This window comes from Dama dama, chromosome 9, assembly GCF_033118175.1.
Source record: "Dama dama isolate Ldn47 chromosome 9, ASM3311817v1, whole genome shotgun sequence".
NCBI classification, from domain to species: Eukaryota; Metazoa; Chordata; class Mammalia; order Artiodactyla; family Cervidae; genus Dama; species Dama dama.
In genome coordinates this window covers 14,312,624-14,340,368 of record NC_083689.1, presented here as the reverse complement: position 1 = coordinate 14,340,368, position 27,745 = coordinate 14,312,624, and the positions used below count along the sequence as shown (strand labels likewise).

General features: G+C 37.7%; 2 protein-coding genes across 6 annotated transcripts in view; one reads left to right on the top strand and one right to left on the bottom strand.

Annotated features, from left to right (window-relative positions):
* Positions 1-27,745, bottom strand: part of LOC133061814 (adhesion G protein-coupled receptor E2-like) — a 77,720-nt gene that overhangs the window by 8,293 nt on the left and 41,682 nt on the right. Inside the window, exon 19 of one of the 5 annotated variants that reach the window (XM_061150036.1) lies at positions 18,154-18,363. The exons of the other annotated variants lie outside the window; for them this stretch is intronic. Within the exon in view, the coding sequence (XP_061006019.1) occupies positions 18,337-18,363 (27 nt within the window). The 3' untranslated portion in view covers positions 18,154-18,336. Of the gene's footprint in view, positions 1-18,153; positions 18,364-27,745 lie in introns of those variants that run through there. 5 annotated transcript variants of the gene reach the window in all.
* On the top strand, positions 25,924-26,862 carry LOC133061521 (olfactory receptor 7A17-like). The gene has a single exon (XM_061149511.1). The coding sequence runs from the start codon at positions 25,924-25,926 to the stop codon at positions 26,860-26,862; it is 939 nt and encodes a 312-aa protein (XP_061005494.1).

Genomic DNA, 27,745 nt, shown 5'->3' with positions numbered 1-27,745 from the left:
CAGGACGAAATAGAAGATCTTAACAGACCCATCACAAGCAAGGAAATCAAAACTGTAATCAAAAATCTTCCAGCAAACAAAAGCCCAGGACCAGATGGCTTCACAGCTGAATTCTACCAAAAATTTAGAGAAGAGCTAACACCTATCTTACTCAAACCCTTTCAGAAAATTGCAGAAGAAGGTAAGCTTCCAAACTCATTCTATGAGGCCACCATCACCCTAATTCCAAAACCAGACAAAGATGCCACAAAAAAAGAAAACTACAGGCCAATATCACTGATGAACATACATGCAAAAATCCTTAACAAAATTCTAGCAAACAGAATACAACAACATATTAAAAAGATCATACACCATGACCAAGTGGGCTTTATCCCAGGGATGCAAGGATTCTTTAATATCCGCAAATCAATCAATGTAATACACCACATTAACAAATTGAAAGATAAAAACCATGTGATTATCTCAATAGTTGCAGAGAAAGCCTTTGACAAAATTCAACACTCATTTATGATTAAAATTCTCCAAAAAGCAGGAATAGAAGGAACATACCTCAACATAATAAAAGCTATATATGACAAACCCACAGCAAGCATCACCCTCAATGGTGAAAAATTGAAAGCATTTCCCCTGAAATCAGGAACAAGACAAGGGTGGCCACTCTCATCACTACTATTCAACATAGTGTTGGAAGTTCTGGCCACAGCAATCAGAGCAGAAAAAGAAGTAAAAGGAATCCAGATAGGAAAAGAAGAAGTGAAACTCTCACTGTTTGCAGATGACATGATCCTCTACATAGAAAACCCTAAAGACTCTACCAGAAAATTACTAGAGCTAATCAATGAATACAGTAAAGTTGCAGGATATAAAATTAAGACACAGAAATCCCTTGCATTCCTATACACTAACAATGAGAAAACAGAAAGAGAAATTAAGGAAACAATACCATTCACCATTGCAACAAAAAGAATAAAATACTTAGGAGTATATCTACCTAAAGAAACAAAAGACCTATACATAGAAAACTATAAAACACTGATGAAAGAAATCAAAGAGGACACAAACAGATGGAGAAACATACCGTGTTCATGGATTGGAAAAATCAATATTGTCAAAATGGCTATTCTACCCAAAGCAGTCTATAGATTCAATGCAATCCCTATTAAGCTACCAATGGTATTTTTCACAGAACTAGACCAAAGAATTTCACAATTTGTATGGAAATACAAAAAACCTCGAATAGCCAAAGTATCTTGAGAAAGAAGAATGGAACTGGAGGAATCAATCTTCCTGACTTCAGACTCTACTACAAAGCCACAGTCATCAAGACAGTATGGTACTGGCACAAAGACAGAAATATAGATCAATGGAACAGAATAGAAAGCCCAGAGATAAATCCACGAACCTATGGACACCTTATCTTTGACAAAGGAGGCAAGGATATACAATGGAAAAAAGACAACCTCTTTAACAAGTGGTGCTGTGAAAACTGGTCAACCACTTGTAAAAGAATGAAACTAGAACACTTTCTAACACCATACACAAAAATAAACTCAAAATGGATTAAAGATCTAAATGTAAGACCAGAAACTATAAAACTCCTAGAGGAGAACATAGGCAAAACACTCTCCGACATAAATCACAGCAGGATCCTCTATGACCCACCTCCCAGAATATTGGAAATTAAAGCAAAACTAAACAAATGGGACCTAATGAAACTTAAAAGCTTTTGCACTACAAAGGAAACTATAAGTAAGGTGAAAAGACAGCCCTCAGATTGGGAGAAAATAATAGCAAATGAAGCAACAGACAAAGGATTAATCTCAAAAACATACAAGCAACTCCTGAAGCTCAATTCCAGAAAAATAAATGACCCAATCAAAAATGGGCCAAAGAACTAAACAGACATTTCTCCAAAGAAGACATACAGATGGCTAACAGACACATGAAAAGATGCTCAACATCACTCATTATCAGAGAAATGCAAATCAAAACCACAATGAGGTACCATTACACGCCAGTCAGGGTGGCTGCTATCCAAAAGTCTACAAGCAGTAAATGCTGGAGAGGGTGTGGAGAAAAGGGAACCCTCTTACACTGTTGGTGGGAATGCAAACTAGTACAGCCGCTATGGAAAACAGTGTGGAGATTTCTTAAAAAACTGGAAATAGAACTGCCATATGACCCAGCAATCCCACTTCTGGGCATACACACTGAGGAAACCAGATCTGAAAGAGACACGTGCACCCCAATGTTCATCGCAGCACTGTTTATAATAGCCAGGACATGGAAGCAACCTAGATGCCCATCAGCAGATGAATGGATAAGGCAGCTGTGGTACATATACACCATGGAATATTACTCAGCCATTAAAAAGAATTCATTTGAATCAGTCCTAATGAGACGGATGAAGCTGGAGCCCCTTATACAGAGTGAAGTAAGCCAGAAAGATAAAGAACATTACAGCATACTAACACATATATATGGAATTTCGAAAGATGGTAACGATAACCCTATATGCAAAACAGAAAAAGAGACACAGAAATACAGAACAGACTTTTGAACTCTGTGGGAGAATGTGAGGGTAGGATATTTCAAAAGAACAGCATGTATACTAGCTATGGTGAAACAGATCACCAGCCCAGGTGGGATGCATGAGACAAGTGCTCCGGCCTGGTGCACTGGGAAGACCCAGAGGAATCGGGTGGAAAGGGAGGTGGGAGGGGGGATCGGGATGGGGAATACGTGTAAATCCATGGCTGATTCATATCAATGTATGACAAAACCCACTGAAATGTTGTGAAGTGATTGGCCTCCAACTAATTAAAAAAAAAAAATTTAAAGTTTAATAAGTTCTTTAAAATGTCATTTGGCCTTTGATTTTGATTGAACTGGTTGTGTAGATTAATTTGAATGTAATTGACTCCTTATAAAACTAAGATTTCCCAACACCACCAGTATAGCTCTCTATGTAGTTTATGATTTCTTTAATTACACTTTATAGTTTTCTCCTTGACAAATTACTGCAATTCAACAATGGAAGGTTGTTCCTAGTTTTATTCTTAAATTTCAAACAATTTTTGTATATTAAAATCAGATTTTCCCTTGATAGGAAAACCAGTAGACTTTCCATATTTATCTTGGTATAGATGTAGAACTCTCTATATTTTTTCAGGAAACTCTCTGAAGTTTCCTTGGTATACAACTATGCCTTCTGCAAATAGTGTCTACTTTGTGTCTTTCTTTCAAGCACTTGTACTTCTCTTTTTTCATCACACTTGTGTGCATTTTGCAGTGAAACAAAGATTTGTGAGACAATTCGATTATCAGTGTTCAAAATATTTTGAGATGAACATTTAAAATATGGTCCATGAGGTTTCACCACAATAAATCCTGTTTCCTAACAGTGGTAAAAGCTCAATTGCTACTGAGTTTGAAATTGTAATTTAAGAAAATATATCAGATGTTTCATATGCATAAGGAATTTCAAGAAATTTTGTTGGTAGAGCACAAACAGAATATGTTTGTGCCTCAGAATATGTCATGACTTAGATGGTGATTTTCAACAACTATATTCTTGCCTTATCAATATTGAAAAAATAATTTTTGATATCAATAATATGAATAAATTATTTGTTGAAAAAAATATCCCCAAAACACAAAAGAGATATGGTTGATTACTGCCTTGATCTAGGCTTCCTTAAATAGTTATCACCTATTATCACAAAATTATAATTTATTCTGGTAAACATAGAATCTATGTTTTAATCTAGAAAGTTATATAAGATTTCCTGCAAATATTCAAGTATTAATAATATTACTTTTAGAATTATGAAGTATTTAACCGAAAAATCACCCAACAATCTGACCTCTCTTTATAGTGTACATGAAAATTGTTCCGTGTCAACATAGGTAGAAATTATTGTCTTTGGATTCATGGGCCAGTATTCTCTAAAACTGAGATGACTTTCCATTTTTCTATAATTTATTAATGGTTCATTTGAGTAGTTTGTGTTTTCTTCTTAAAATGCTGCAATGAACAAATCTTCTCCATGAGCTCCCTAGTTTAGAAGTGTTGAGAGCAGAGACTTCCTATTGTCTGATAGAAAAAAACGATCTTTTCTAAGATTTCACATCTGTTCTGCTGATGGCTAGACGCTGGTATTCTCAGGGATCTGGACACCAGAAATTTGTGAGTAGAGGACACTGGGAACCACATACTGCAACTTCCTGTAAATGGAAACCTGAGACCAAGAGGAACTGAACTTGTGGCCTTGGGCCTCCAGGAATCCAGAAGCATAATTCAGGAATCTAAGGCTTGATCCTTGAGGATGTTGAGAACCCAAGAAATAGTTCTGCTCCTGGCGGATATGAAACACATATGTTCTTAGATCTGAACACATTAAACTGAGAAGTGGAAGTCAGTCAGTCTGTTCAGTTGCTCAGTCATGTCCGACTCTTTGTGACCCCATGAACTGCAGCATGCCAGGCCTCCCTGTCAATCACCAACTCCCGGAGTTCACCCAAACCCATGTCCATCGAGTCGCTGATGCCATCCAACCATCTCATCCTCTGTCGTCCCCTTCTCCTCCTGCCCTCAATCTTTCCCAGCATCAGGGTCTTTTCAAATGAGTGAGCTCTCCACATCAGGTACCAAAGTATTGGAGTTTCAGCCTCAACATCAGTCCTTCCAATGAACACCCAGGACTTATCTCCTTTAGGATGGACTGGTTGGATCTCCTTGCAGTCCAAGGGACTCTCAAGAGTCTTCTCCAACACCACAGTTCAAAAGCATCACTTCTTTGGCGCTCAGCTTTCTTTACAATCCAACTCTCACACCCATACATGACCACTGGAAAAACCATAGCCTTGAGTAGACAGACCTTTGTTGACAAAGTAATGTCTCTGTTTTGTAATATGCTGTCTAGATTGGTCATAACTTTCCTTCCAAGGAGTAAGTATCTTTTAATTTCATGGCTGCAATCACCATACACAGTGATTTAGGAGCCTAAAAAAAAAAAAATAATGTCAGCCACTGTTTACACAGTTTCCCCATCTATTTGACAAGAAGTGATGGGACCAGATGCCATGATCTTAGTTTTCTGAATGTTGAGCTTTAAGCCAACTTTTTCACTCTCCTGTTTCAGTTTCATCAAGAGGCTCTTTAGTTCTTCTTCACTTTCTGCCGTAAGGGTGGTGTCATCTGCATATCTGAGGTTATTGAAATTTCTCTTGGCAATCTTTATTCCATCTTGTGCTTCCTCCAGCCCAGCGTTTCTCATGATGTACTCTGCATATAAGTTAAATAAGGAAGGTGACAATATGCAGTCTTGACATACTCCTTTTCCTATTTGGAACCAGTCTGTTGTTCCATGTCCAGTTCTAACTGTCGCTTCCTGACCTGCATAAAGGTTTCTCAAGAGGCAGGTCAGGTGGTCCGGTATTCCCGTCTCTTTCAGAATTTTCCACAAGACCCCTATATATGCTGTCTATAAGAGACCCACCTCAAAACAATGGACACATATAGACTGAAAGTGAAAGCTTGGAAAAAAATATTTCACGCAGAGACCAAAGGAAAGCAGGAGTCGCAATACTCATATCAGATAAAATAGACTTTAAAATAAAGGCTGTGAAAAGAGACAGAGAAGGACACTACGTAATGATCAAAGGACCAATCCAAGAAGAAGATATAACAATTATAAATATATATTCACCTAAGATAGGAACACCACAATATGTAAGGCAAATGCTAACAAGAATGAAAGGAGAAATTAACAATAACACAATAATAGTGGGAGACTTTAATACCCCACTCACACCTATGGATAGATCAGAAAATTAACAGAAAATTAACAGATAAACAGAAAATTAACAAGAAAACACAAACTTTAAATGAAACAATGGACCAGCTAGAACTAATTGATATCTATAGGACATTTCACTGCTAAACCATCAATTTCACCTTTTTCTCAAGTGCACACGGAACCTTCTCCAGAACAGATCACATCCTGGGCCAAATATCTAGCCTTGGTAAATCTAAAAAAATTGAAATCATTCCAAGCATCTTTTGTGACCACAATGCAGTAAGATTAGATCTCAATTACAGGAAAAAACTACTAAAAATTCCAACATATGGAGGCTAAATAACACGCTTCTGAATAACCAATAAATCACAGAAGAAATCAGAAAAGAAATCAAAATATGCATAGAAACTAATGAAAATGAAAACGCAACAACCCAAAACCTATGGGACACTGTAAAAGCAGTGCTAAGGGCAAGGTTCATAGCAATACAGGCTTACCTCAAGAAAGAAGAAAAAAGTCAAATAAATAACCCTACTCCACACCTAAAGTGACTAGAGAAGGAAGAAACGAAGAACCGCAGGGTTAGTAGAAGGAAAGAAATCTTAAAAATTAGGGCAGAAATAAATGCAAAAGAAACAAAAGAGACCATAGCAAATATCAACAAAGCTAAAAGCTGGTTTTTTGAAAAGGTAAATAAAATTGACAAACCGTTAGCCAGACACATCAAGAAACAAAGGAAGAAGAACCAAATCAACAAAATTGGAAATGAAAATGGAGAGGTCACAAGAGACAACACTGAAATACAAAGGGTCATAAGAGATTACTACCAGCAGCTATATGCCAATGAAATGGACAACTTGGAAGAAATGGACAAATTTTAGAAAAGTATAACTTTCCAAAACTGAACCAGGAAGAAATAGAAGATCTTAACAGACCCATCAGAAGCATGGAAATCAAAACTGTAAACAGAAATCTTCCAGAAAACAAAAGCCCAGGACCAGATGGCTTCACAGCTGAATTCTACCAAAAATTTAGAGAAAAGCTAACACCTGTATTACTCAAACTCTTCCAGAAAATTGCAGAAGAAGCAAACTTCCAAACTCATTCTATGAGGCCACCATCACCCTAATTCCAAAACCAGACAAACATGCCAAAAAAAAAAAAAAAAAAAAAAAAAAAAAGAAGAAGAAAGAAAACTAGAGGCCAATATCACTGATGAACATAGATGCAAAAATCCTTAACAAAATTTCTAGCAAACAGAGTCCAGCAACATATTAAAAATCATACATTATGACCAAGTGGGCTTTATCCCAAGAATGCAAAGATTCTTTAATATCCACAAGTCATTCAATGTAATACACCACACTAAGAAATTGAAAGATAAAAACCATATGATTATCTAAATAGATGCAGAAAAAGCCTTTGACAAAATTCAACATCCATTTATGATAAGAACTCTCCAGAAAGCAGGAATAGAAGGAACATACCTCAACTTAATAAAAGGTATATATGACAAACCCACAGCAAACATTATCCTCAATGGTGAAAAACTGAAAGCATTTCCCTTAAAGTCAGGAACAAAACAAGGGTGCCCATTCTCATCACTACTATTCAACATAGTTTTGGAAGTTTTGGCCACAGCAATCAGAGCAATCAGAGAGGAAAATGAAATAAAAGGAATCTAGATAAGAAAAGAAGTAAAACTCTCACTGTTTGCAGATGACATGATCCTCTACATAGAAAACCCTAAATACTTTACCAGAAAATTACTAGAGCTAATCAGTGAATACAATAATGTTGCAGGATATAAAATTAACACACAGAAATCCCTTGCATTCCTATACACTAACAATGAGAAAACAGAAAGAGAAATTAAGGAAACAATACCATTCACCATTGCAACAAAAAGAATAAAATACTTAGGAGTATATCTACCTTAAGAAACAAAAGACCTATACATAGAAAACTATAAAACACTGATGAAAGAAATCAAAGAGGACACAAACAGATGGAGAAACATACTGTGTTCATGGATTGGAAAAATCAATATTGTCAAAATGGCTATTCTACCCAAAGCAGTCTATAGATTCAATGCAATCCCTATCAAGCTACCAACGGTATTTTTCACAGAACTAGACCAAAGAATTTCACAATTTGTATGGAAATACAAAAAACCTCGAATAGCCAAAGTAATCTTGAGAAAGAAGAATGGAACTGGAGGAATCAATCTTCCTGACTTCAGACTCTACTACAAAGCCACAGTCATCAAGACAGTATGGTACTGGCACAAAGACAGAAATATAGATCAATGGAACAGAATAGAAAGCCCAGAGATAAATCCACGAACCTATGGACACCTTATCTTTGACAAAGGAGGCAAGGATATACAATGGAAAAAAGACAACCTCTTTAACAAGTGGTGCTGTGAAAACTGGTCAACCACTTGTAAAAGAATGAAACTAGAACACTTTCTAACACCATACACAAAAATAAACTCAAAATGGATTAAAGATCTAAATGTAAGACCAGAAACTATAAAACTCCTAGAGGAGAACATAGGCAAAACACTCTCCGACATAAATCACAACAAGATCCTCTATGACCCACCTCCCAGAATATTGGAAATAAAAGCAAAAATAAACACATGGGACCTAATTAAACTTAAAATCTTTTGCACAACAACGGAAACTATAAGCAAGGTGAAAAGACAGCCCTCAGAATGGGAGAAAATAATAGGAAACAAAGCAACAGACAAAGGATTAATCTCAAAAATATACAAGCAACTCCTGAAGCTCAATTACAGAAAAACAAATGACCCAATCAAAAAACTGGCCAAAGAACTAAACAGACATTTCTCCAAAGAAGACAGACAGATGGCTAACAAACACATGAAAAGATGCTCAACATCACTCATTATCAGAGAAATGCAAATCAAAACCACAATGAAGTACCATTACATGCCAGTCAGGATGGCTGCTATCGAAAAATCTACAAGCAATAAATGTTGGAGAAGTGTGGAGAAAAGGGAACCCTCTTACACTGTTGGTGGGAATGCAAACTAGTACAGCCACTATGAAGAATAGTGTGGAGATTCCTTAAAAAATGGAAATAGAACTGCCATATGACCCAGCAATCCCACTTCTGGGCATACACACCAAGGAAACCAGATCTGAAAGAGACACGTGCACCCCAATGTTCATCACAGCACTGTTTATAATAGCCAGGACATGGAAGCAACCTAGATGCCCATCAGCAGACCAATGGATAAGGAAGCTATGGTATGTATACACAGTGGAATATTACTCAGCCATTAAAAAGAATTCATTTGAATCAGTTCTAATGAGATGGATGAAACTGGAGCCCATTATACAGAGTGAAGTAAGCCAGAAAGATAAAGACCAATACAGTATACTAACGCATATATATGGAATTTGAAAAGATGGTAATGATAACCCTATATGCAAGACAGCAACAGAGACAGCAATGTATAGAACAGACTTTTTGACTCTGTGGTAGAAGGCGAGGGTGAGATGTTCTGAAAGAACAGCATTGAAATAAGCATACTATCAAGGGTGAAACAAATCACCGGCCCATGTTGGATGCATGAGACAAGTGCTCAGGCCTGGTGCACTGGGAAGACCCAGAGGGATGGGATGGAGAGGGAGGTGGCAGGGGGAATTGAATGGGGAACACATGTAGATCAATGGCTGATTCATGTCAATGTATGGCAAAATCCACGACAATATTGTAAAGTAATTAGCCTCCAACTAAAACAAAAACACACACACACACACACACACAAACCAAAAACAACTGCAGAGGACACAAGCACTCTCAGTCTGTCACGTGACATTCTAAAACTTCACCATGGCTCTAAAGATTTGGAAGTCCTAGAGATGGCAATCTGAAAAGAAAAAGAAATAAAAGGATTTCAAATCAGCAAAGAAGAAGTAAAACTGTTTGTAGATGACATGGAAACTGTTTGTAGATGTTTGTAGATGACTATTTGTAGATACATAGAAAGTCCTAAAGATGCTACCAAAAATTTACTAGATCTCATCAATGAATTCAGAAAAGTTGTAGGATACAAAATTAATACACAAAAATCTGTTGCATTTCTATACACTAACAATGAAAGATCAGAAAGAGAATTTAGAAAAACAACCTCATTTACCATCATATCAAAAAGAGTAAGACATTTCAAAATAAATCTACCTAAGAAGATAAAAGACCTGAACTCCAAAAACTATAAGACACTGGTGAAAGAAATTGAAGATGATGCAAACAGGTGGAAAGGTATACCATGTTCTCTGGAGAATCAATATTGTCAAAATGACTATACTACCAAAGCAATCAACATATTCAATGCAGTGCCTGTCATATTGCCAATGGCATTTTCTAGAGGTCTAGAACAAAGAAAAATTTTAATTTGTATGGAGACACAAATGGCCATGAATAGCTAAAGCAATCTTGAGAAAGAAAAATAGACCTGGAGAAATCAGGTTCCCTGACTTCATACTGTACTGCAAAGCTACAGTCATCAAAACAGTATGGTAGTGGTACAAAAACAGAAATAAATATCAAGAGCACAGAAAAGAAGCTCAGAAATAAACATACACACCTGTAACCAATTAATCTACAACAAAGAAGGCAATATTATACAATAGAGCAAAGACAGTATCTTCAATAAACGTTCCTGTGAAAACTGGACAGCCACACATAAAAAGTGAAGTTTAGAACACTCATTAACACCATGCACAAAAATAAACACAAAATGGATTAAAGACCTAAATGTAAGATCTGATACTATAAAACTTTTAGAGGAAAACATAGGTAGAACACTCTCTAACCCAAATAACAGCAATAACTTTTTCTGTCTCCCTGAGTAATGAAAATTAAAAAAAAAAAAAAAAAAAAAAAAAAAAAACAAAAACAAATGGTACCAAATTAAATTGAAGACGTTTCACACAGTAAAGGAAACCACAAAGTAAATTAAAAGACAACCCGCAGAATGGGAGAAAATATTGCAAATGAAGTGACAAACAAAGGATTAGTCTCCAAAATTTATAGTCCATGTGACTTAATATGCAAACAAACAACCAAGTAAAAAAATGAGAATATCTAAATAGACATTTTTCCATAGAAAATGAAAACTACAATGAGATATCACCTCACATTAGTCAGAATGGCCATCATAAAAAAATCTATAAATAATAAATTTTGGAGACGATTGAAGAAAATGGAACTCTTCTACACTGTTTGTGGGAATGTAGATTGTTATGGCCACTATGGAGAATAGTATGGAGGTTCCTTAAAAAACTAAAAATAGAGCTACCACAAGATCCCACAATCCCACTCTTGGGCATATACCCAGAGAAAAACATGCTTTAAAAGGATACATGGACCCCATTTTTCATCATTGCAGTATTGTTGACAACAAACAAGACATGGAAGCAACCCAAATGTCCATCAACAGAGGAATGGATAGAGAAGATGCGGTACTTATATATAATGGGATATTATTTGGTCATTAAGAAGAGTGAAATAATGCTATTTGCAGCAACCTGGATAGACATAGAGATTGTCCTACTGAGTGAAGTTTTGAGGAATCTAAGAAAAAATGATACAAATGAACTTACCTTAGGGTAACTAATCTTATCTCAGGATCCCATGGAATCATCTCTTTTGTACTCCTACTTATCTGACTTTGTGAAACCAGCATTGACATTTCAGAGGCATACAGGTATAGATCCTTCAAGCTCCCATGTTTATGATTTTTGGAGTGCTCCATATTGGAATTGTTCTCATTTGTTGATGTCTAACAAGAGTTGGACGATAAAGAAAGCTGAGTGCTGAAGAATTGATGCTTTTGAACTGTGGTGTTGGAGAAGACTCTTGAGAGTCCCTTGGACTGCAAGGAGATCCAACCAGTCCATCCTAAAGGAGATCAGTCCTGAGTGTTCATTGGAAGGACTGATGTTGAAGCTGAAACTCCAATACTTTGGCCACTTTATGTGAAGAGCTGACTCATTTGAAAAGACCCTGATGCTGGGAAAGATTGAGGGCAGGAGGAGAAGGGCACGACAGAGGATGTGATGGTTGGTTGGCATCACCGACTCAATGGACATGAGTTTGAGTAAACTCCGGGAGTTGGTGGTGGACAGAGAGGCCTGGTGTGCTGCGATTCATGGGGTCGCAAAGAGTCGCACATGACTGAGCGACTGAACTGAACTGAAGGATACTTACTTCACTGGATTTAGGAACCACCCTAAAGTCAGGATAATCTCATCTCTCATCATTAATTACATCTTCAAACACTATTTTTTTTTAATCCAAATAAGGTCACATTAACAATTACAGGACATAGGGCATGGATATATCTTTTGGGAGTTCCTATTCAACCCACTAAAAAGATCCTTGTATTCAGGGTTCTAGGGTATAGTCAGTCACTGGTTGTGGAACTTCCTTTTGGTCTCTTTGGACCTCTGCTTCTTCTGTAAAATGGCCCTGTGGGTATTTACTAGAAACAAGAGATAAAGAGAAAAGGGTGCCTTTAGATAAGCTAGGAAGATGACCATGGTGATCAGTTGTATATTGTTGCTGTGCATCCCTTGGACTACTGGATAACCAGATTCAAGGATTTAGAACTCTTTACTCAGACAGGAGTAAGAGTAACTCTTTCCTCAGTCCCTATGGGCTTCTGAAGGACCACAGTGTTAGCCATACTAACCATACAGGGAAAATAGTTCCCTGCCATGCTCTTATCAATGAGTGATCCATACCTGGTGTTTAAAAGAGATTAAGTGTGTATATTTACTGTCTGTGTGTGAAAAAATTGAGGAGGGCACAGCACTTCTCAATATTTAATGTACACAAATCTGGTGGTTTTGCTAAATGTAGATTCTGGTTCATGGAAAAAAGAACTATTTGTAATTGTTAAATACAACCTATCAATTATTCAGTCTTTACATATACTCTTCCAAGGCTCTTTTCCTGTTATACACTTATCCCCTTCTCTGTGTAGAAGAACTCTGTTTCAGGGTTCAATACAATGATAAGCTTTTCTGAAAAGCCTTCATTAGCCTTGCCAGGAAGAGTTGACTGCTTTTATTAATAGCTCCACTCTACCAGGATTATAGTACCATGTCAGGGTCTTTTATTTATTTTAATACTTCGTCCCCTGATTAGACTAAGAGTTCCTCAAGAGAAGGAACAATGTCTGACTCTTTCTTACAACCCTAAAATATTGTTTTGTAGCTATCATACAGCAATTAGTGGATAACTCCTTGAGTGACTAAAAGGACAAAGAATGGAATAAGGTTATACAGATATTTCCATCATTGGAGAAGAGTGGAAAAGCAGTGAAACAAGAGGGAATACTGTTGAGGGAGAGTGTCCTTGTAATTGAAAACCAAGAGTGGAGAAGACAAAGTGAAGATAAAATATATTTAAGAATAACCATTATTTTCCTTTAGAATCACAGAAGGTAAGTTGTTAGGTAAGTTGATATGATAGACAAAGTGCCTGATGAACTACGGACAGAGGTTCGTGACATTGTACAGGAGACAGGGATTAAGACCATCCCCAAGAATAAGAAATGCAAAAAAGCAAAATGGCTCTTTGAGGAGGCCTTACAGATAGCTGTGAAAAGAAGAGATGCAAAAAGCAAAGGAGAAAAGGAAAGATATTCCCATTTGAATGTAGAGTTCCAAAGAATAACAAGAAGAGATAAAAAAAAAAAAAGCCTTCCTCAGTGATCAGTGCAGAGAAATAGAGGAAAACAATAGAATGGGAAAGACTAGAGATCTCTTCAGGAATTAGAGATATCAAGGGAACATTTCATGCAAAGATGGGCTTAATAAAAGACAGAAAAGGTAGGGACCTAACAGAAGCAGAGGATATTAAGAGGTGGCAAGAATACACAGAAGAACTGTACAAAAAAGATCTTCACGACCCAGATAATCACGATGGTATGATCACTAACCTAGAGCCAGACATCCTGGAATGGGAAGTCAAGTGGACCTTAGGAAGCATCACTATGAACAAAGCTAGTGGAGGTGATGGAATTCCAGTTAAGCTATTCCAAATCCTGAAAGATGATGCTGTGAAAGTGCTGCACTCAATATGCCAGCAAATTTGGAAAACTCAGCAGTGGCCACGGGACTGAAAGAGGTCAGTTTTCATTCCAATCTCAAAGAAAGGCAGTGCCAAAGAATGTTGAAACTACCGCACAATTGCACTAATCTCACACGCTAGTAAAGTAATGTTCAAAATTCTCCAAGTCAGCCTTCAACAGTACATGAACTGTGAACTTCCAAATATTCAAGCTGGTTTTAGAAAAGGCAGAGGAGCCAGAGATCAAACTATTAACATCTGTTGGATCATTGAAAAAGCAAGAGAGTTCTAGAAAAAGATCTACTTTTGATTTATTGACTGTGCCAAAGCCTTTGACTGTGTGGATCACAATAAACTGTGAAAAATTTTGAAAGAGATGGAAATACCAGACCACCTGACCTGCTGCTTGAGAAATCTGTATGCAGGTCAGGAAGCGACAGTTAGAACTGGACATGGAAAAACAGACTTGTTCCAAATCGGGAAAGGAGCATGTCAAGGCTGTATATTGTCACCCTGCTTAATTAACTTATATGCAGAGTACATCATGAGAAATGCTGGGCTGGATGAAGCACAAACTGGAATCAAGATTGCTGAGAGAAATATCAATAACCTCAGAAATGCAGGTGACACCACCCTTGTGGCAGTAAATGAAGAAGAATTAAAGAACCTCTTGATGAAGGTGAAAGAGGAGAGTGAAAATTTGGCTTAAATCTCAACATTCAGAAAACTAAGATCATGGCATCTGGTCCCATCACTTCGTGGCAAATAGATGGGGACACAGTGGGGACAGTAGCTGACTTTATTTTTTCGGCTCTAAAATCATTGCAGATGGTGATTGTAGCCATGAAATAAAAAAAAAAAAAACACTTACCCCTTGGAAGAAAAGTTATGACCAACCTAGACAGCATATTAAAAAGCAGAGACACTACTTTGCCAACAAAAGTCTGTCTAGTCAAAGCTATGGTTTTTCTGGTGGTCATGTATGGATGTGAGAGTTGGACTATAACAAAAGCTGAGCATTGAAGAATTGATGCTTTTGAACTGTGATGTTGGAGAAGACTCTTGAGAGTCCCTTGGACTGCAAGGAGATCCAACCAGTCCATCCTAAAGGAGATCAGTTCTGGGTGTTCATTGGAAGGACTGATGTTGAGACTGAAGCTCCAATACTTTGGCTGCCTGATGCGAAGAAGAGCTGACTCATTGGAAAAGGCCATGATGCTGGGAAAGATTGAATGCGGGAGAAGAAGGGGATGACAAGGATGAGATGGTTGGATGGCATCACCGACTCAATGGACATGAGTTTGAGTGAACACCACGAGTTGGTGATGGACAGGAAGGCCTGGCGTGCTGCAGTCCATGGGTCGCAAAGAGTTGGACGCGACTGAGGGACTGAACTGAAGTGAACTGAAGTGTTCAGGATTGTGGGTCAAACTTTTCTTCTTACCCCTGCTGACATTCTTAAAGTTGCTACATTTAAAAGGCCATATCATATCCACATACACCTGTGAAGATGTGGCTCACCCAGAAATTATCAGGGAGGAGTCCTCATTTCAGTGATCCAGTTTCTTCCTTGGATAATAGATGAAGTCAGAATCTCTGACCCAGAAAGTGTGGGGAGATGGAGCCTATCATGGTGGTTCTGAAAGATGCATTTGTGTTTCATTGTCACCTAAGGTTGGTCTTATATTCTCATGTAAATGTAAGGAAACAGTTCACATTTTTGGTGTTCATCTTCAAGGGCTGAATTCTCACAGAGCCTAATTAAATATCTTATTGCCTCCCGGAATCATGAGAGATTTGGTTCTGTAGAGACTAAGAGAGAAAAAAAACGTGGAAATTATTTTGTCAATTTTGACTCTTGGGAAGCAGTTATGAATCTCCATATATTTCGCCATCTCATTAGACTCTTTTCTCTCAGGAAGAGCCCGTCTCATTTTAGATATGATCTCTAGAGTGCAAAGTATCTGTGATGTACTGCCATATCTATCTCTTGGATGCATCTCCTTTTGCAAAGGATTAAAGAAAATAATTGAACATCATTAACTGAAGTTTCAGGATATTGCTGAAATGCTTCCAAGCATTTGTACACACACACACACCAACACAGGCATTCAAGTATGTGTCTTTAAGTATCACGACTTCTATTTCAATGAGTTGTTGGTGGATTTTTGAAATGGGAAGGCTATTCAGTAAGAAGGAATAAAAATAATAGCGTTTTGATTTTGAATTGGAGGGATCCTGGAACATCAAAAATGAAGAAAGAGCAACAGAAAGAGTACAAATATGATTCTAACTGTCTCTGAGGCAATATCAAGTTCTTTACTTTATCCATGTGCTCCTGCTTAATTGCTCAGTCGTGCCTGAATCTTTGTGACCCTATGGATTATAGCCAAGCAAGCTCCTCTGTCCGTGGGATTTTTCAGGCAAGAAAACTGGAGGGGGTTGTCATTTCCTCCTCCAGGGGATCTTACTGACAGAGGAATCGAACCTGGGTCTCCTGCATCCCCTGCTTTGTGGGTGGATTCTTTACCAATATGTCATTTGGGAAGCCATTTCCTTTGCTAATTTGACCTTTCCAGAGAAAACAGTTCCCTGGTGGCTCAGTGGTAAAGAATCTGCCTGCCAGTGCAGGAGATGCAGGAGACTAGTGTGGAGACTAGGGCTCCATGGGTGGAGAAGATTTCCTGAAGGAGGAAGTGACAACCCACTCCAGTATTCTTGCCTGGAAAATCTCATGGACAGAGGAGCCTAAGGGATTGTAGTCCATGGAGTCACAAAGAGTCAGAGAGGACTTAGTGATGAAACAACAATAACAACAGTCTAACTGTAGATCTTGCTATTCTAACTCTGATGAAATTGTTACCCCTAGGTTTGGCTAGACTATATTTCTGGACTTTATTCTATCAGTGAGTCACTCTAGTCAACTTTAAAGATAAAGTTAAATTAAAGTTATGACTGCTCCTATGTCTTTTTGATATATCCCCATTATGGTGGAATATTTTCTTTAATACTTCCTTAAAGATAAAGTTAAGACAGCCAAGTTTCATCACCTCTTTGCTTCTAGTAGCCCAGTGTCTTCAGATTAAAAAGAAGATGAAAACCTCAATCTACTGGAGGTACATTTAAATAATTCTGATTCTGCTAAAAATGACAAGTCTTATTTTAGTGGCAATTAAATAATATTTCCCACACAAGATGTAAGTCACTAAATCACTTGACCTCTATGTTCTGTTCTAATTTTTAAACAACTAAAAGCCCACCTAGAGAGTCTGATTCTAATAATCCATCAATGTTCTTTTAGAGAATGTTACCAAAGGCGGGGGTGGGGTGGGGATGGCACTGGGCTCAATTTGACCCATAGACTGCAGTGTTCCAACCTATGATCTACAGTTAACTATAAGAATATAGATACATCTTGAAACTATAAGTGAAAAACAAAACAATTTTCTGAATCATTTAAAATTAAGCATTTAATAGTATACAATCCAGTGACAGTACATTCATAATGTTTAACCTCATGTCTGTATAGTTCCAAAACATTTTTAACACCCTCAAGAAAACTCAGTACACACTAGCTTTCCCTTTTCATTTTCACATTCTCCCAGCCTCTGAAAATAACTAAATTTCTTTTTGTTACTATGGATTTGCCTCTTTGGGGTATTTCATGTAAGTATAATCACACAATATTATGTTCATTTCTGGCCTTTTCACTTAACATGATGTATTTGAGATTTGCCCATGTTGTGGCACATATGGTTTTTCCAGTAGTCATGTATGGGTGTGAGAGCTGGACCATAAAGAAGGCTGAGCACCAAAGAATTGATGCTTTTGAACTGTGATGCGGGAGAAGACTCTTAAGAGTCCCTTGAACAGCAAGGAGATCAAAGACATCAATGCTAAAGGAAATAAACCCTGAATATTCATTGGAAGGACCGATGCTGAAGCCGAAGCTCCAATAGTTTGGCCACCTGATGTGAATAGACGACTCACTGGAAAAGACCCTAATGCTGGGAAAGATTGGAGGCAAAAACAGAAGGGGATGTTAGAGGATGAGATGGTTAGATAGCATCATTAATTTAATAGACATGAATGTGACTAAAACTCCAGGAGATAAAGAAGGACAGGGAAGCCTTACATGCAGTCACAGAGTCAGACACAACTTAGCAACTGAAGAACAGCGTGTTATCAGCACTTTATTTTTTACTGTTGATAATATTTCATCATATGGATATACCAAATTTTCTTTAGTGATGTATTAACTGGTAGATATTTGGCTAGATATTTGGATGGACATTCTTTTTTCAGTGGATATTTTCCACAACATTCAGACGTCCAACGTTATTCTTTAGATCTTTGGAGAAGGAAATGCACCTCAGAGATGGATAGGGCAATCATGGAGTACTCTGCTTATTAGAGATCACACCGAAAGAAAAGTAACTTCCTCCTGGGAGGGAAGAGTCCAATGGGATAAGAAATGCAAATGAGTTCCAAAGATATGTACCAAGGTTCAAAACTGTCACAAGTATGTATTCTACAGTTATTTCCTCCAGAGAACCAGGTCTCTCAGAGAGTTAAAAAAAAAAAAAAAGCCACCTTATTATTGAAACTCTTGAGAATTCATCCCCTAAAGCTACAGAAACTATAAATGTCTCTGCTGCATTCCCTTAGGCCTACTCTACTAATATCAGCTGGTGAGAAAATACAACAGTGTCTTCCAGGAGCTTATGAGTGGGTCCCTCTTGCTGCCCTTGCTGAGTGTAGAGGCACCAACTCCAGCCATCATCTAAGAGAGAAGCTTGATCACTGAATTCAGGCTGTTACCTGCTAATTTCTGGGTGAGGTACAGAATTTTCACAGGTGTTGGGGGTGTGGCATAGCATATGGGACTCCTTTTCTTGGTAGTAACCTTGGGGGTAATCCACAGAGACAAGTCAAACCTTGATGATAGAAAGCCCTGTGGTGCTACTGGCCCTGATTCTGGATAGAGATTCCACATGCACTAAAATAACTTTTTTCTTCAACCTAACTCCTCTGGTTGCTGGTTCTCCCTCAGTGCATTTCCTCTGGCTTCACTGCTTCTTCTTCTCCCTCACTGTTGGAAATATACATCTAATCTCTTTCGACTATTTGTCCTTTCAGATGTTCAACAAATTTTATTTAGTAGCTACTGTATATTAGGCACTGAGCTGTATTCTAGAGTTGAAGCAAACAATGAAAACATTGCTTCTCCTCTCAAGGAGCTTACAGCTTAAACAGGGGTAAGAGACATGAGAACAAAGTTATACCCTAAGCCAGTGCCGCAATCCTGGTGAAGTGGATGTGAAAGTGTTAGACTTTTTTTTTAAGGAGATTAGTGAAGGTTTCACAAGGAAGCACATACTTTTACTGAACTTAAAGTAGGATTTGGATTCTTCCAGTGGGGAAAGGGTGTGAGGTGGCAGGGGAAAATGTGGAGATTAATTAAATTGTTAAGTGTTTTAGGAAATTACAAGTAGTTCTTAATATTGGACCAATAATGAGGGCCAGGGAAGAAAGCTGAAAGCATGAGTTGGGCCAGCAAAGCAGCAGGCTGATAATAGAGACCTTATATTTTCATTATTGAATTGATACTTAATTCTTTTTTTAATTAAAAAAATTTTTGTTCTGACTGGATGGCTTGTGAGATCTTAGGTCCCTAGCCAGGGATGGAACTCCATGCCCCTGCAGTGGAAGCCCAGAATCTTAACCACTGTGCCACCAGGGCATGCTAAGTTGCTTTAGTCATGTCTGACACTTTGTCAGGCTTCTCTGTCCATGGGATTTCTCAGGCAAGAATATTGGAGTGGGTTGTCATGCCCTTCTCCAGGGGAATCTTCCTGACTCAGAGATTGAACCTGTATCTCTTATGTCTCCTGCATTGGTAGGTGGGTTTTTTTTTTTTACCCCTAGAGCCACCTGGGAAGCCAGTCCTGATAATTCTGAAGTTAGGGGAGTCAGGGCAAGATTTATAGTGGATGGTGCTCATGATCAGCTCACTCTGTGTAAAGAACACTCAGGTCAATGTGAGCAACAGAGTATTAAAGCTGTCAAAGCCATATATAGATGATGAGTGGAAATAGAAAAATGGAGGTTGGATTGTGAGGTGGGAAACAGATCTGTGAGTGATTGAAACAGTACATCTGAAAATTCACTGATTGACAGTAGGTATACAAGGGCATTTATATTAGTTGTTTTATTTATATCTTGCAGTGATCAGTTGCTTCAGTCCTGTGCAACTCTTTGCAACTCTATGGACTGTTGCCCCCCGGGTTCCTCTGTTCATGGTATTCTCCAGGCAAGCATACTGGAGTGGGTTGCCATGCCCTCCTCTAGAGGGTCTTCTTGACCAAGGGATGGATCCCATGTCTCCTGCATCTCCTGCCTTGGCAGGCAGATTCTTTACCCACTGAGCCAGCCGGGAAGCCCTTTTCTTGCAGTAACATTATACAATTGGATGTCCTTTTTCCAATTTTATGGGTAAAGAATGTGAGACTCACTGCAGTGAGTCACTTGCTTGTCCAAAGCAAGTATTAGACTCTGGAGTCGAATTCAGAACCTGCTGTTTCCAAGATGCTTACCTTTCACTAAAATTTAAATTTTTAAATAAACATTATTTGTTAAACAGCTTTAGAGTTAAAAAAAAATTGTAAAGATAGTGCGCAGAGTTTTCGTAAACTCCATACCCAGTTTCCCTAATTTATAGCCTCTGTCTAGGATACCACATTACATTTAGACATTTCTTTCTTCTTGATTGTTCTTGGCAGTGACGGTTTCTCATATTTCCCTTGTTTTCAATGAACTTAAATTTTGAGGAGTACTGATCAGATATTTTATAAAACATTCCTTGATTGGAAGTAGTCTGATGTTTTTCTCATATTTGGAGTGGTTTATGGTTTTGAAGAGGAAGACTACCCAAGTGAAATGCTTTATTCATCATACCATATCAAGGGTACATGTCCTATCAGCACAAGTGATCACTGTTCACTGTGACATTGGTTACCTGGCTGAGTGTCAGGTTTCTTTGCTGTCAATTTACTGTTTTTCCTCCTCTCAAACTGTATTCTTTGTAAGAGGGTTGTTTCATATACCTTCCATTTCAAGAATGACAATTTACATTCCACCTCTTTGAGAGTGCAGTGTCTACATAATTGCTTTTGCATTAGGGATTTGTCTCTATTAATATTATTTATCATTTACTTTATCAGTGTGAACTTAAGGATATTTATTTTAAATGCTTAATTATAATCTTTTGCATTAGGGATTTGTCTCTATTAATATTATTTATCATTTACTTTATCAGTGTGAACTTAAGGATATTTATTTTAAATGCTTAATTATAATCCAATACCACTTTATTTAACTTGTTGCTCAAAATTTTCTAGCTTTGGGTATTGGGAGTTCTTTCAGGTGGCACCTATGTCCCTTTGATATAATATATCCCCATCATGGTAGAGGTTTTTTTTTTTTTTTTTTTTTTTTGTTTTGTTTTGTTTTTAATACTCCCTTACTTTATGGAACCATCAGATGCTCCTGGCTCATCTCGTCTTTCCAGCTCCAGGTCTAGAAATAGTTACTCCTCCAAGGAGCCCTGGTTCCTTCTATTGGAGAATGGTGTTAGAAATCAATAATTGGGATGTCCCTGGTGGTTTAGTGGTTGAGACTCTGAGCTTCCTACGCAGGGAGCACAGGTTTGATCATTGGTTGAGGAGCGAAGACTCTGGTTAGGGAACTAAGATCCCACATCTTACACAACACAGGCAAAACACAAACAAAACAAGATCTGGATTCCAGTTGTCTGTTTATACAAGAGTCATTAGCCCTCTCAGTTGATAAGGAGATAAATGTATGTGTGTTTGGCTTCCCTGGTGGCTCAGTGGTAAAGAATCTGCCTGCAATGTAGGTAATGCAAGTTTGATCCCTAGGCAGAGAAGATCCCCTGGAAAAGGAACTGGCAGCCCATTCCAGTATTCTTTCCTGGAGAATCCTATGGACAGAGGAGCCTGGGGGGTTATAGTCCATGGAGTCACAAAAGATTTGGTCATGACTTAGTGACTAAGCAACAACAACAACACATGTGTGTATACTAATCTGTGTGTATGCATGTATGGTTAGTCATTCAGTTGTGTCCAACTCTGGGTCCCCATGGACTGTAGCCTGGTTGGTTTCTTGTCCATGGGACTCTTCAGGCAAGAATACTAGAGTGTGTTGCCATGCCCTCCTCCAGGGTACCTTCCTGACCTGGGGATTAAACTCAGGTCTCCTGCATTGGCAGGCAGATTCTTTACCTCTGAACCACCAGGGAAGCCCTATACCAATCTGTGTATGTATGTATATATACATACCTGCTTATATATACATATATATAACCTGTGTATTTATGTCTCGAATTTATTACCACATAGCTTACTCTAGCCCCTTCCCCTTTCTTATGTGCAAAAACCACTGCAGTAGTGAGATTCTGGGTTTCCACATCTGTCATCCACTTACTTAACTGCTCCATTCCAGTATACACCGATAGGAGCATCATGATTGTTAATTCATATTATGGTGGAATGCAACTTTATCAATTTGAGTACAGTAATTATGTACAATTTTTGCCTTTAATTTTATAATCTCTACTCATTTCCAGTAATACTAAGTTCACCGCTGTTTCCCGTTCTTCCTTCAGAGAAGGTGTTTCATTTGTTTGAATACAATTAGATTTTTTTCTCCACAATCTGTGTTCCATCCTGGAATTCCCTTAACCTTCTAACTGATGTGTTTATCTGTATACATTGATATTTACTCTTTGGAGAGTAAAGTTTAATGCATTTTGACAAATACATACTGTCACATGTTCACAATGACAGTATCTTATGGAATAGTTTCACTGCTGTGAAAAATCCGTTGTCTTTTAATTTTTCAACCAGTTCTTCCTCAGAGTCATACAATCTTAACTTTTCAATCTGACTTCATTCATTTAGAAACAAGCATAGAAGATTTATCCATGCCATTTTATGGCTTGCTAATTTATTTTCATCACTAGTTTTTTATCACTAATTTATTTTTATTCATTTGTACAGATGTACCACTGTGTGTTTATACATTTACTTAATTGAAGGGCACCTTGGTTGCTTTCAACTTTAGAGACCACGAATAAAGCTGATATAATCATTTGAAAGCAGATTTGTGTGTGGACATAAGTTTTTGAATTAGTTGGGTATATACCTTAGTTGTACATCCCAGGTTTCACAGTGGTAAAGGATTTGCCTGCCAATGCAGGAGATGTGGGTTTGATCCCTGTGTCAGGAAGATACCTTGGAGGAGGAAATGGCAATCCACTCTATTATTCTTGCCTGAAAAATCCCATGGACAGAGGACCTGCCAGGCTACAGTCCATGGGGCCACAAATAGTAGGAAATGACAAATGACTATGTAGGCATGCACATACCTAGTAGTTAAACTACTGGATTGTAAGGTAAGATTATATTTAACTTCAGAAGAATCTACCAAAGTGTCTTCCTAAGTGGCTATGCTATTTTTTAATCCCACTGGCAATGAATGAGAGTTTGTATTGCTTCACATGCTTGTCTATTGGTATTGCTGAGTTTTTTTTTTTGTTTGTTTGTTTGTTTTCAGCCATTCTAATTGGTGTATATCAGTTGTTGTTCTAATTATCTAATGAAAAAAGATGCTGTGCATTTTTCCAGAAGCTTTCTTGCTATCAGTGTTTCTTCTTTGGTGAGATGTCTTTGCCTTTGTTCTTGCTAAGTCACTGCAGTGGTGTCATTTTAAACTGGGTTACTTGTTTTCTTACTGTTGAGTTTATGATTTCTATGTATAATTTGGATTCAAGTCCTTTATTAGACACAGGTTTTTCAAGTACTTTTTCTAAGATTGTTGCTTGTCTATTGTCACTCTTAGTGACTTTTACAAAGCAGATTAAAAAAAAAATGAAATACAAGTTATTTTTTCATGAATTATTCTTTTGGTGCTGTGTCTAAAAGCTAATTATCAAATCAACGACACTCTAGATTTCCCTCAGTGTTTTCTTCTAGATGACTTATGGTTTTGTGTTTTAAGTATATGAAGCATTCTGAGGTAATTTTTGTGAGAGGGCTCTGTCCCATTTTCTCACCATCAAGTAGGATTTTTAGTTGTTGGCTTTATGTCACACATTCTCTATAAAACAGAGGAAGTTCCTATACTCAATCTACTGAGTATAGGCTTTATTATTACTATTATTAATGTGTTTTGGGTTTTGTCAACTGCTCTTTCTGCATCAATTGATATGATTTCTCTCTATTAGCTAGTTGACATGGTATATTAAATTGATTTTCTCATTAGTATTTTAAAAATTGACATGAGATTGTTAACAAAATTTAAAGTTAACACTATTGGTAACTGAAAGAAGGAATAGATTACATTTATTTTCAAATTTTGCACCCATTCTGCATACCTGGAATAAACTTGGTCTTGTTATAAAATTCCCTCTATTGTTTGTTTTGACTTGCTAATATTTTGTTGAGGACTTTTGTACCTATATTTGCGAGTTACATTGATCTGCAGTTTTCTTTTCCTGTAATATGTCTACCTAGCTTTCTGTTAGTTAAGGTTGGCTTTCCAGAATGAATTAGGAAGTATCCTAACTGCTTCTACATTCTGGAAACTTTGTAGGGAATTGAAATAATTTCTTTCTGAAATTATTGCTAAAATTCACTCTCATTTCAGCAATAATTTAAAAATAACTGTTTCACCTATCAAAACATTTTCCCAGGTCACTGAATTTCGGGAGAAAAAAACTTTAAAATGTTTTGCTTTAATTCTATCAATTTTATTATATGTATTTAAAATTATTTATTGATCTTTATTTAAACAGATAATAGTAGTGTGAGAATAAATGGTAGTGTGAGGCTATGAATCATTGTAGGTCATAAAGATTGAAAATATTTATCTAGTTGGATATTCATATTATTATTATTATTTTTCATTTATTTTTATTAGTTGGAGGCTAATTACTTTACAATATTGTAGTGGTTTTTGCCATACATTGACATGAATCAGCTATGGATTTACATGTGTTCCCCATCCTGATCCCCCATCCCCCCTCCCTCCCCATCCCATCCCTCTGGGTCTTCCCAGTACACCAGCCCTGAGCACATATTGAGGGCATTCAGGGAGCTATAAGATAGATGTATAATACTGCTATTACCCAAAGAAGGTGATTCCCCATCACTTCTTCTTTCAGTGGAATACAGTCTTTTGTTTCTTTTCCTCCCTTTTTGTCAATTTCATTTCTCTTTCCTTCTCTGTATTTTCTTTCTCTTTTCATGCACATAAAGACTTGTAAAGTTCCCTGCTTCATGTCTGGCTCATTCTTGAGATCCCATGCTCTGTCCTCCCCTTCTCCTCCTGCCCTCAATGTTTCCCATCATCAGGGTCTTTTCCAATGAGTCAGCTCTTCCTTGCAATAGGCGGGCAAAGTATTGGAGTTGCAGCTTCAACAACAGTCCTACCAATGAACACCCAGGACTGATCTCCTTTAGGATGGACTGGTTGGATCCCCTTGCAGTCCAAGGGACTCTCAAGAGTCTTCTCCAACACCACAGTTCAAAAGCACCAATTCTTCGGTGCTCAGCTTTCGTTATAGTCCAACTCTCACATCCATACACGACCACCGGAAAAACCATAGCCTTGAGTAGACGGACCTTTGTTGACAAAGTAGTCTCTGCTTTTTAATGTAATGTAATGTCTCTCCTATCTAGGTTGGTCATAACTTTCCTTCCAAGGAGTAAGCGTCTTTTAATTTCATGGCTGCAATCACCATCTGCAGTGATTTTGGAGTCCAGAAAAATAAAGTCGCGTGCATTGTTTGGATGTGCCTAAGTTTACTTATCCATTCACCTACTGCAGAACATCTTGCTTCCTTTTCCGTTAATTTCTTGATGGCTTCTTTTAGCTAAATTTGCACTGTTCCTGTTTCCATTTCTGCAGTTTCACTGACTACATGGAACCAGGAAACCAAACCAGTATTTCAGAATTTATCCTCCTGGGACTCTCAGAAGAGGTATTATTGCAGCCTCTCCTCTTTTGGAGCTTCCTGTTCATGTACCTGGTCACCTTCATTGGGAACCTTCTCATCATCCTGGCCATTATCACCGACTCCCACCTCCACACACCCATGTATTTCTTTCTCTTCAACCTATCTTTTTCAGACATGTGTTTCACCTCTACCACCATCCCAAAGATGCTGTGGAACATCCAGACTCAGAGTCAAGTTATCACCTATGAAGGCTGCATTGTACAGATGTATTTTTTCATGCTTTTTGGGATATTAGACAACATCCTCTTGACTGTGATGGCTTATGACCGGTTTGCAGCCATCTGTCACCCACTGCAGTACATGATCATCATGAACCCTAAGTTTTGTGACCTCCTGCTTCTGACATCCTGGTTAGTGAGTGTCCTCGACTCTCTGTTACATGGCTTAATGATTTTGCGACTCTCTTTTTGCACAAAATTGGAAATTCATCACTTTTTTTGTGAACTTTATGAGGTGGTTCAGCTTGCTTGTTCTGATACTTTCCTCAATGACCTGATGATATATTTTGCAAGTGGAGTTCTGGTTATTGTTCCACTCACTGGTATCCTTTTCTCTTACTCTAAGATTGTATCCTCCATTTTGAAAATTTCATCCACAAGGGGCAGGTATAAAGCATTTTCCACATGTGTGTCTCACCTCTCAACTGTCTCCTTGTTCTATGGTACAAGCCTTGGGGTGTATCTTAGCTCTGCTAGCACACAAAACTCCAGGGCAACTGCAGTAGCCTCAGTGATGTACACTGTGGTCACACCCATGCTGAACCCTTTTATCTACAGTCTTAAAAACAAAGACATAAAGCAAGCCCTTAAAACACTCTTCAGCAAAGAAACATTATCAGTATAAGGGAAGTATTTGTCTGAAGATAGAGACTTTTTCATGAGTAACAGTTCTCAAAACCCTAAAAGATCCTAATCATGATTAATATTATCAGTGACCAGAAAGACAATATGAAATTTAAGTTATTTACAGAGTTCAGTTTCTTTCATTTTTCATATATTATAAGCAATGGTTTCTTCCTATATTTTCTTTAAAATTTTGATGTCTTAACATATTCTCTGGGTTTAGTGTGGGAAATAGAACTTACTGCATAAGTTTTCAGATGTATAATATGTAATACAGGAAATGTAATGCTTAAAATAATACATGATTGATGAAGAAATTGTGTAATGCTTTCTCTACCAGATGCAAGTAACTGTACTTCATATGATCTTCTGTTGACAAGTCATCTGACATATCAGAGTCTGTACACTAGTGGCCAGGGTTTGGGTTAATCCAATTTAACTAGATATCATCCACAATAGGAGAAGCAACTGGAGTCACCAACTGATGTATTTACAATAATCTGCATCTGCTCTCCTCCAATGACTGACAGGTAGATTGTACCCTTGTGAGAGACCAGGGCTCAGGGAACCCAACTTAGTCATGTCCAGATTCCTGAATCTCAGAAACTTTGAGATAATTGATATGTGTACATTGTCTAAGTTTTATGGGAGAATTTGTGACACTAAAATATGGATAAGTAATACAGGGGTATAGAAAACTAGTATAATTCTTGTATATTTACACAGGATGACAAAATGACCCAACACTTTGAAAAAACTTGATTATCTCTTGTAAAAATATATATACATATTTACAGGGTATGTGTGCCTGCTTAGTCATTCAGTCATATCTCACTCATTCTAGCCCCATGGACTTAAATCCTCCAGGCTCCCCATTCCACAGA

Coding starts and splice junctions, on each gene's coding strand:
- LOC133061521 (XM_061149511.1), top strand. CDS start 25,924: ATGGAACCAGGAAACCAAACCAGTATTTCAGAATTTATCCTCCTGGGA.